General features: G+C 46.8%; 1 protein-coding gene across 1 annotated transcript in view; it reads right to left on the reverse strand.

Moving 5' to 3' along the window:
- Positions 1-10,014, reverse strand: part of SNTB1 (syntrophin beta 1) — a 179,395-nt gene extending 169,381 nt beyond the window's left edge. The window contains exon 1 of the mRNA XM_050940966.1: positions 9,310-10,014. Within this exon, the coding sequence (XP_050796923.1) occupies positions 9,310-9,925 (616 nt within the window). The 5' untranslated portion in view covers positions 9,926-10,014. The remainder of the gene's footprint in view (positions 1-9,309) is intronic.
- Between the last annotated feature and the right edge of the window lie 1,244 nt (positions 10,015-11,258).

Here is an 11,258-nt window from a genome sequence, read left to right on the forward strand (position 1 = left end):
GAACTCCCGGACGGGTGAGTGTAAAAAAAACGCACCCTCCCCCACCACACTGCGGCAGTCCCAATATTTTCCCGTTAACATAGGTCACCCTAAGTATAGGTGATATGCATTAATGTTTAAATGAAAAAAGTTATACCTCTTTGTAGGCAAGCTTGCTAACACTGCTGTTTTGGACAGATTTAAACCTGAGTAATTACTGAGTTGAAGCTGGTCAACTTTATTCTGATTACTTCAATTCCCCCTGCAGGTGCTGTTGGAACAGTTACTTTGTGTCACAATGTATTATATTATATTGTGTTGCTATGCTCCGTGAGCCTCCAAGATTCTGGACACCCTCATTGCAATAAACTCCCCCTCTTCACAGGCACACAAGGCACAAAATATCTCCTTTCTGCTAGGCACAGAGGCCAAGCCACAGAGACCCATGCAGAGGCACTCTACGTTGCCAACAAACGGTGCTCTGCAGAGGGCATCTACACAAGACTGTGAAGTGGATGGAGAGCAGTAGGTGTATGACTCAGGGCCCAACACACAGTGTGATCCAGAGCCCCAGCTGCTGGGTGAGGGGCAGCGAGGAGCTATGCAAAGGGAAGCAGCCATTAATCCGACCAACAGGTTCTCACAGCTGACATGACCAGTCTGCGTGTTCCTTCTGAGTTACTTGCAAGCCTCTCTAGCCTTGAATAATTGTGTCTCTGGAATTTTTTCATATTCACTGTTCACCCCATTTCCTGCTCTCTGGTAAATAGATTAAATACTGGCCCTAGGACAGAACTGTACACCACTTCCCCAATCAGTACAGTACTTTCGGGTACTGCTGAGAACTGACTATTGATCCTCAACTCTTTGTTGTGTCTCTCTTAGCTAGTTTCCAATCCATGACAACACCTTCTCTCTCCTTCCATGACTACAGAGTTTCCTTAATACCCTCTGGTGAAAAGATTTTTAAATGTCCAAATAAATTATATCTACTAAATCTTCTTTTCTACTTGTGACACTTTCTCAGGGCATCCAGAACCACAGGACACCATGTTACCTCCCAGCTCAGCACGAGAGACATGTTGGTGCTAAACTGAGTATCAATTTCCTGCCCCTACAGCAAACTCCTCAAGATCCTTTATTTTGCCTTGCAAGTTAATACTTTGTGTACCCCAGTCTCCAAACTCCCTGGAAGCATTTCCCTGTAGTGTCCAGCCTGTCACTCAACATTCACACAAATTAGCAGGTAAGCTGTCCCCAAAGAGACAGCGTACACACAGCTGGAAGGTTACTCCACAGGCTCAGGTCCTTTATAACATAAGAATGGCCACACTGGGCCAGACCAAAGGTCCATCCAACCCAGCATCCTGTCCTCCGATAGCGGCCAGAGCCAGGTGCCCCAGAGGGAATGAATAGAACAGGTAATCATCACGTGATCCATCCCCTGTCACACAGCACTGTAACCTATGGTGAAAACAAATATAAGTCCATTAACAAAGAGCAAAGATTCACAGATTCTAGTGAGGGTTGAGTAAGAATAATGAAAACAGAAACAGTTATAAATAAACCAAAAATACATCACGCTTTCCAGAGACTAAAGCTTAACAGGTTACAGCCCTAGTTTCTCACCCTCAATATCTTTCTGCTTGCCAGTGTTTAGTCTATCCAGGACCCATTTCTTCGGAATGAACCCCCTTTGCCAATGGTGTTCCTCAGCAAAATGGATAACAAAGGGGTTCTTTTTCCTCCCTCTGACAGTGCTGTAAATCTTTGAAATGTAACCTTTCAAAGTGCACCCCAAGATAAGACTTTTCTCCTCTGCTGCTTGTTTTCCAGTGTGTTGGCGCCATGCTGAGTTCTCATCTCCCCCATCAACCAGTTTTTCTTATTGACAATATGCAAACAGGGCTTCCTTTCTGCTGATTCCACAATGCTTAATTTACAGTAGAGACAGGAAGATAACTACCTTTCCTCCTGTCTGGAAGAAACCAGTTTCCCCTTCTGTTTGGTTACAGACTCTAAGGGCTGGTCTACACTGGGGGGCGCGGGGGGGAATCAATCTAAGATACTCAACTTCAGCTATGTGAATAGCGTAGCTGAAGTCGAAGTATCTTAGATCGATTTACCTCTCGTCCTCAAGGCGCGGGATCGAAGTCCACGGCTCCCCCTGTCAGCTCCGCTACCGCCATTCGCACTGGTGGAGTTCCGGAGTCGACAGGGGCGCGTTCGGGAATCGATATATCGCGTCTAGATGAGACGCGATATATCGATCCCCGAGAAATCGATCACTACCCGCCGATACGGCAGGTAGTCTAGACGTACCCTAAAGCATCATACTAGTATCTAAAATGCCTCATATAGTGTTAATACATACATTTCACAATACTAATGCCCATTGTGTCACTAGCTTTCACTGATACCTCACACAACATTCTTTATAGATAAATACTATGACAGCAATGTGTTAGGTGTAGTGAGTTTGTCAGGCCTGACAGGAGCTGCTGCACAGAGTCGTGAGCCATCAACGGGCCTCTGTGTCACACTACAGACATGCTCAAAGAATTCTTTCAGATTAGAAAGGCACAGGTTTCCTTTGAAACAGCCAGGCAGGCTTGTCCCTAGCATATTTTGTTCATGATGGTATTTTACGACTCTTTATTTACCATTTCAACCAATTTCCCTTTGTACTGACATAGTTGTAATACTTATAACAAATCCATGGCTACATAATCAAACAGATAAAGGCATAAAAAGATCCAGTGGCTAGAAGTTGAAAGCAGAAAAAATTCAAACTGGAAATTTTTCACGGTGAGGTTAACTGACCACTGGAATAGATTACCAATGGACATGGTGAGTTCTCCACCACACAGGAGCTGAAATGAAGACCAAATGCCTTTCTAAAAGATATGTTCTAGTTCAGCCACAGGCTATTGAGCTAAAGAGAGAAATCTATGCCTTGTGTTATGAAAGAGGTCAGCCTAGGTGATCATAATGGCCATTTTGGCCTTAAATCGCTATGAACAGCAAATCTACTTGGGAATCATCACTGTTATTACTGTGCTGAAAAACACGGCCACTAAGAACTTTATGGCAACAAAACTTAGATTCTTTTGTTCCAAATTCAGTCCCCAGGAATATCCATTACCTGTTATAGGACCAATGACATATAGCTGAGCAGTTCTGATTCAATCCAGGAGAGGGCAGTGGTCTATATTAGCCAGTTTATTACATAATTAACGGTATTAAAACCATATTCCTATATATTTAGAATAGTTATTGAAAAAATGGCAAAATTAAGATACAGTTCTATTTCAATAACTGCAGCAAATCCTTAGACTTTTAATTTGACATTATTTATCTTAGAGGAATTATCTAATTTTTTTAAAATGTACATCAAACGAAGTAACTAAGAATTCATTTTTACAGTTCAGTCTTTCATTATGGAACTACTGCCAAGAGTTCTGGTTTCCTTTCCAGGTATTCTTTAATTTGAATGCAAGACTAAATTCATTTAAGGAAGTTTAAGTGACAAAGTGTGTTACTGGGCCAAATCATGTTCCACTTCCATGAGCTGGTCCTAGTAAACACATAACATTTAGCCCATGGTATCTTTGTTTTCTTTAAAGCAATTGAAAAGGAGATTTACTGGGAGGAGGTACTGATTCCTATTTGTGCAAGGTAATACAGACAGCCTACAGTCTATATCAGCCTTTGTAGATCATCCGTTGATTAGATTAAAGAGTTCCCTCTCAATTCAAAACTAAGCTTCAAAACCTTTACCATAATTTTCAGTCAAACATATTATCAAGACTCAGATTATCACACAGTTCTTGGAACCAGTGTAACTGAGACTAAGATTATGTAACTTTCTTCTTTACCTTGTGATTTGATATTCAAATAAAGGTGCTTAAAAGATATCTAGGAAACCCATTAAGCACTATCCAGCTTCTAGATGATAACAGAAGCATTTGTTCAATTAGATATTTGCTGGCATAAAGGAAGCGATTAGCCTATTTTATATATTTGCTGTAGGTATAAGGAGTAACTTTATAAGTAACTTTATAAGTGACTGGCAATCTCAATTTTAGCTCTACATTCCCAGAGCCAAAGCATACATAGATTTTGTTAGTGGCTACAATGTAATATATAGGTCAGCAGGGACATATTTTATGCCCTATATCTCTCTTACTATTTTCACATTCTTGTAGGAGATGAGCATTGTTTGACAAAAATTGTCTTTTGCAATCCCCTAAAAGTAACTTGTTGCCAGATCACTGCTGTAGGAAACATATGACAACACAGGTAAGTGAGAGCAGTTTTTCAGTAGTCAACAAGCAGTCTTTGGCCATTTTGCTTTATGTGAAGCAGACTTCTGTTTTATAAGGGTGAATTATTTTGTTTTTTTTTCAAGAGAAGATTAAGAAAAGGGAAATTTATTATCGTAGTTGTTTTTCACATGCTGCTTTAGTTCACACTTTAAATGTACATGATGCTAGTATTTTCAGCTCCTAGAAATACTGTATATAAATTCCACTGGGGAAATATTACACCATATAATAGTACAGAGCAATAATATGCTTCCATTTACTCTAATGAGCAGAAAATTGCTCCTATATGACTATTATTCTAATCTAAATGAGAATCACAAAAAATGCTGAGTGAAATACATACAAACATAAAGAACCCCTGTGAAGATCCATTCTGTGTTTAATGCTTTGTCACTTGCCCACCTCCATCATATCCACCTTCATATTAGCACGTTAGAAAGTGATATGGTTCAGAGGTGTATCCGAATCCCTCTGAGGTAAACACATACATTGGTTAGGTTATTTTCCTCTACCCCAGTCCAATGAATTAGCAAGCACAGGCAATCCTGCCTGAAACTAGCACAGATTATGTATAGTTTTTTAACTTTATTACAGGAACATAAAAAGGGAATCTGTACAATACAATCTGTTTGGCCCACTAGTACTTACAGAAAATGCCGTGATGTAGCGATCATTCTTAGACACTTTTTAATACTCCTGTGATTCAAAACACAAGGTATCTATCTACTTGAATGTAAGTACCTCGTATTGCGCAATCTCAAAGATCACTAGGTTTTCTGTGGTGTCTACTGTACGGGGACTAAATTTAACAAAACTGGAGGGAAAATATAAATTACACACACACACTTTTTAAGCAGTAGCTATTACTGCAATTTGGGCAGCATTCCAAGCCCATAGGTGAACAGTTCACATTTTATAGAGAGATATTCTAGTTTCCCAAACAGCATCTAAGTGCATATATGGTTAAACACGAATTTGAGGATGACAATCCAACCTCAGCTCCAGCACTATCCCCACTCCCTCTGCTCACCAGCCTGTCCCCTTCCCCCATCACATGATTGTCCTGTTGTAGGTCTAAGCAGTGACTAAAGTAAGGGGGCTCAGAAAGAAACATCTCCCCCTCCTCAGGAAAGATCACAGTGGAGCTTTACCTCTTCGCCCTGGCAGCATTCCTACAGTTCTCCCCCTTCCTTGGCTAGTCAGGGACAGCTCCCCAGCCTTTTCCCAAGCTTCTTCAAAAACCACTGGGTGTGAGCACCTTACACCTAAAGCTCCCGAAACAGCATCCTCTCTGCCTCAATTACTTTCTATTTTCAAATTTCTGTAACAGACTCCTCCTCTGGGGAACGGGCACCGAGGAGGACACAGCGCACACTGACCAGGAGGTTACACAAACATCTTTCTCTAAACATACACTCTAAATTGGTGTTGCCTTGCTTTCATGTTAGATGGGTTAGAGATTGAGGGTGTGCCACAAGCCCTGAGCAAGGCACAGCACATCGTTCTGCTGCCCTAAGAGCAGAAAGAAACTGAGACATCCCTACACTGGTACAGATTACGTCCCCTTGCACCAGCTCCAATACGTTGGCTGATGCAGTTGGGGAGAAGGAGTTAGACCTAAGGTTCATTCCTATTGCAAGCACTCCCATTCCCCATGCCCACCCATGCAGGAGGGGAAGTAGCCAGGCGCCCCATATACACATCGCTCTCTTTCACGTTAGTACCCGCAATGCCGGTGGCAAGCACAGCACCTTAATCTTCTGTGCTGGCATGCGGAATGCCCCACAGTTTGACTCTCACTTTGTAAATACATCATTTTGCTGGTCAAGCATTTCTGCATAGTGTTTCTATAGAGGACACCATACAAAATGAGGGCCTCACTGCTGTGAGATGCTGGGTGCCTTCAAGCCTCACCCACTTCAAACTGGGAACAGAAAGAGTCAGCATCTTTCAGGATTAGGCCCTTAGAACTCCACTGCACTCAACTCACCCCTTCAGATTTTGTTACCCAGCAAGCATGAGTAAATTCCATTATTTCCCCAACAATATAAGCATAACGTATCATGACACAAGAACTAACGTGTTAGCACAGCAGCTGGCAATGTTCCTCTGCCCTGCTAATTTTTTTTAATGGGGGAGAATTCCTGGAGGTTTGTTTCTTGCACATCTGTGTGTTTTTCCTGCAAAGCCCACTGTTTTTAATACAGAGCTCTCTAGGAGGCTAGGGTTAGGGAACGCAAGTAAATAATATAGGGCATAATCCTGTCCCCACTGCAGGCAACAGCAAAACCCCCATCAACTGCAGTAGGCAAGCAGGATCAGTCGAGCTGTGTCAGCTTCTTTAAAAAACAAAGTAAAGAACCTTTGATTTTCCTTTCTTTTGTTGTAAAAGGACTGTTTTAAATGGCATCACTGAAGAATGATCTGCAAAGTGGGAAACTGACTCTCAAACTGGCTCTCTTGTTTTAAGCTGCCTGTCCTTCCTAGATTCCCTGTCAACTGAATAGCAGGATCTGGGAGACACTATGGCAGATTCTGATTTCTCCAGCGGACGTGGCCCAATGCAAATATTTCAGCACCAGTCATCCATTGGGGTGACTATGAAAACACACCATTGAATGATGAGCACTGCTACTCTGTTGCAGAAATAAGGCATCAGCATTAATTTCAATGGAAGAAGGAGCTGAAGGCAGCAGCTGCAATAGGGTTTAAAAAGGGGGATGGAGGAGGCAGGAGTAAACTGAATCCCTGGTCAAACTGCCTGGTCTTTGCCCCTATAGGGAACAACACTGACTCTTTTATAAGTGTCACATAGCTTCTGCATGTCCAGTTTTATGTATTATGCATAGGGGAAAAGAGTTAAGAAAATTATACAGTATTTGCTATGTTAATCATTAGACAACACCAAAGGTCAAATTCTGTCCATACGTAGGTAACCTTTTACCAAAGACGGAATTTGGCCACAGGAGCCTCTCCCTTTCTGCTCTCTGACCTAGTAGACCTTCATGAACTATTTCACTGCTGGGTGAAGAAAAGGGGCAATTAGATAAGAAAACCCTGACGAACAACTACCCAATTTCTTCTGGGTGCTGAGGTCCTGTTGTTATAAGATGCAAAGTTGATCAGTTGCTCACTTTCACAGCCACAGAGTCAGCTGAAATGTTCTGCCTTGTCTTTTATCCCACAGACTCTATAAGCTTTTAAACCAAGGATTCTCATCACCTTTCCATACCATAAACTTATAGTCCGCTATTTACAACTGATCCTCAAATGCACCCCATTCCAACAGGTATAACGATTCTTCAGTGACTCGAGAGAGCCACATCAGAAATTGTATTGTTGTTTAGTAGAACCACAGGGAAGACACGTTGCAAATGACTGAGCAAATCCATTTCAAACTAAGATAGGAGGTATGGAATGGCAGCAGGTTCACCACCTCACTCCACAGATGTTAATAACTCTAAGGTCAAGAACCGCTGGTTAAATGAACTTATGTAAAACAAACAAGCACTTTATCAAAACACACACACACACACCAAGGGCATTTTCTTTTTAACACGCACCAGGTGTGTTTCTTTCTGCTGAACCTTTTCTCAGGTCTAGCATCTAAATTAACCCTCAAAGAAGACACTTATAAAAAAATTTTTTTTAAAATAGCTTTCAACTCCCCTCTCACAAGTCTTGAGAGCTGTGGAACTTTTTATCTAGTCTCTCACTTATTCTCTCTCTTGTTTTTGTCTCTCCTCCCCAAACACTTCGCCTTCTTTTTTGATCTTTAATACAGTCTGTGCCAAAACTAACTCATTTACAGTGAGACTCGCTTCTTTTGCATTCAGTCTTTAAGGTGGCTTCTAAAAGATCATCTCACTGCTGCTTGGGAATCAATGTCTGTTTTTTTTCCCCCCCCTGCAAATGTTTCAATGAGATATTTGCCAATTTCTATCAGATTTGTTCCCTTTTCCCCCTGCTATGAACTAGGAAGGGGAGGGTAAATTTCACTCATTTCAAGTCACACAGGTTGGCCATAGCCCTGTGTTCTGATCTGCTTGTTTTCCCCCTCTTTTGCAGAGCAAAAGTAGTAGTCAAACTCTCCTCCTTGTGGATCTTTTATTTTTTTTTCCCTCACCCTGTCATGTGTTATCTCAGCTGTTTAGGAAGGCTTTCCTAACCACTTCTCCTTGCAGAAAGAAGGTCTGCAAAGCTGCAGGCTGGGGATCCTGGAGATAATTTTCACTTAACCCATGTCAATGTGTGTGATCTCTGTAGTTCCTGGAGTTCTTTCACACTTGTTTCCTCCCAGTGACAGAGAGTTTCAAATCCCTCAACTGTATGGCCAGAGACATGCAGTGGCTTTATATCCTGCTCTGGTTTGCACTGTACTATAGTTTGTGTTCTGATCTGGCCGGCAAGGCTTTCCTCCTCCTCCTCTTTTTTTTTTTTTTTTTTAACATACACCCAGAGAAACTTGCAAAGCCCGCAGCTTTGCAGCTGGGGTTCCTGGAGTTTCTTTAGTCACCTTAACTCCTAACGTTCCCTAGCCATAGGCTGGAACCTCTCTGCTAACGTACGATCCGATCTGCTTTCCTTACAGAGTTGCAAAGTCCTCAGTGAGCTGTGCGCCTGGGGATCTTAGCGCTGCTTTTAAAAAAAATTAACTCTTTACTTTCCAGTCACACAGACTAGCACAGCCCTGTGGAGTTTGTGATCTGAGCGCTCCGGTAAGGATATGTCCCTCCGCCGCGCCATAAACACGCCAGAGAACAGGTAGCAAGAGTGGCCCGCTGTGCGGTGTCTGTCACCTCTTACCTACCGCTGCCCCATAGGCACCAGCAAAGCCCTGATCCGCGGGTCTCTCACGGGAGCAGGGAAAGTGGCTGGGGCACAGCTGGAGTCACGGTGTCTTTCCCCTCTGCTCACCCCCCACCTGCCCCGCTGGCCGACCCTGGCCTCCCCGTGCGCGGACGGGGAAGGGGGAGCTGCCGGGCCCATTTTAACCCCTTACCTTCCAGCAGCACCTCCTTGCCCGCCCGCTTGAGCGCCTGCACCGCCTCGTCGTGGGTGGCGTCCCGCAGGTCCGTCCCGTTCACGGCCAGGATGGCATCGCCCACGTAAAGGGCCTGGGTCTGGTCGGCCGCCAGCCCCTTGAAGATCTTGCTGATGAGGATGGGCATCTTGTTCTCCTTGCCGCCCTTGATGCTGATGCCCAGCCCGCCCAGCTCCTGCTTCTGCACCTTCACGCACCGCTTCTTGTTGGAGATGGCGTCGGGCACTTGCTCGGGGAGCTCGGTGAAGGCGGTGCGCACCCCGGGGCCACCCCCCGCCTTGGGGCTGCTGCCGCCGCCGCCGCCCGGGGGCTCGGCCGCCCCGCTGGGGTTGCCCGCGGCGCCCGGCTGGCTCCCGCGGCCAGCGGCAGCCCCTCGGCAGGGCGCCCCGTTGCCGCTGGACCCGACGCCGTTGTGGGCTGCGCCGTCGGCGCGCTCCTCGCAGCTCAGCACCAGGGCATCCTCGCCCAAGTTGGCCAGGACTTTGTGCCAGCGGTCCCGCACCAGGACTTCCAGCCAGCCGCTCCGCTGCTGCGCCCGGCCGCCGCCGCCGCCGGCCGCTGCCGCTACCGCCATCTTTGGAGCATTCTTAGCGCACCATGTGATTGCACAGCCCGACCTACAGCCCCGCACAGGACAGGGCTGCGCCCCGGGAGCGCCCCGAGCTCCGCCAGCTGCGCCGGGGGGCGGAGCAAAGCCCGCGTTTAGCCTAGCGGCGCGGCCGGGGGCAGCCTGTCAGCCGCTCACCTGATCCCAGGCGCCACCTCCGCCCGCCGCCGCTCACCTGCTGCGGGCGGCACGTGGAGGGGAGGCAGGGGCAGCCCCTGTGCTGCAGGCACCCGTCAGCTCCTGCGGCTCCCTGGCCACCTCCAGCCCACAGGAGGGTCCGTAGCAGGAGGCACCTGGAGGGAGGCTCACCTGCTCTGCGCGCCACTTAATCCCTCTCCACCTCCTGGCATGTACAGATGCGTCAGTAGACAGGCCCTCCCCAGACCAGCGCTAGCTGAAATCTACCCAAATCCGCTTTCAACTCCATTCCTCCCAGCCCTTTACCTCCCATTTCTTCCGGGGGGCAGTCTCGTCTCTCCACTCTCCTCCTCTGGTTTTGGAAGACAGCGGGCTAGTTCCCTTCCCCTACCTGATCTCTCCACTTTGCCTATCTTTCTCTTTACAGTCTGGATAAGGAGGGACTGCCACTCCAACTGAGCCACTGTCACTAACCACAAAGCCCCTACAATAGTACAGACTCAGAAGGGTGGTTCTGGTGCTGGGACAGAACATGAACATAAGAACGGCCCAGTTGCCTGTCTGCTGCCAGATGCGTCAGAGGAAATGAGCAGACCAGGGCAATTATTGAGTGATCCATCCCCTGTTATCCAGTCCCAGCTTCTAGCAGTGAAGGTTTAGGGATACACAGAGCATGGGGTTGTATCCCAGACATGGGCGGTGCATATCATAGGCTGCGGGAGGCTGTGCCTCCCCAAACAGCCCAGTGTGGCTCTCCCCTAAAGGCCCCCTCCTGCTTTCCTTTCCCTCTTGGCCCCAGCCCAGACAGGCTAGCTGCTCCTCTTCAGGGAAGTGGGTTGGGCCTGGGGCTGGAGCTGGGGCTAGGGCTAGGGGGCTGTGGCTGGCCTGCAGCTGGGACTTGGGGTGGCTGGGGTCACTGGGGCTGCCCAGTGCTGGAGGGCCCCTGGGAACTGGGGTCGCACCACACAGTGCTCGGAAGGTGGGCTGCCAGCACTGGGGCTGCCTGCCCTGTGCTCGGGGGAGCCTGAGGGCACTGGGGCTGGGAACCACGTGCTGCCCAGCACTTGGGGGCTGGGAGGCTGCCTGTACCCCCAAGGCTCAGGGGTCCATGGCCCACCTGGCACTTGGAGGGTCGCCTGCCTGCTCAGTGCTCAGGGGCTGG

This window comes from Gopherus flavomarginatus, chromosome 2, assembly GCF_025201925.1.
Source record: "Gopherus flavomarginatus isolate rGopFla2 chromosome 2, rGopFla2.mat.asm, whole genome shotgun sequence".
NCBI lineage: Eukaryota > Metazoa > Chordata > Testudines > Testudinidae > Gopherus > Gopherus flavomarginatus.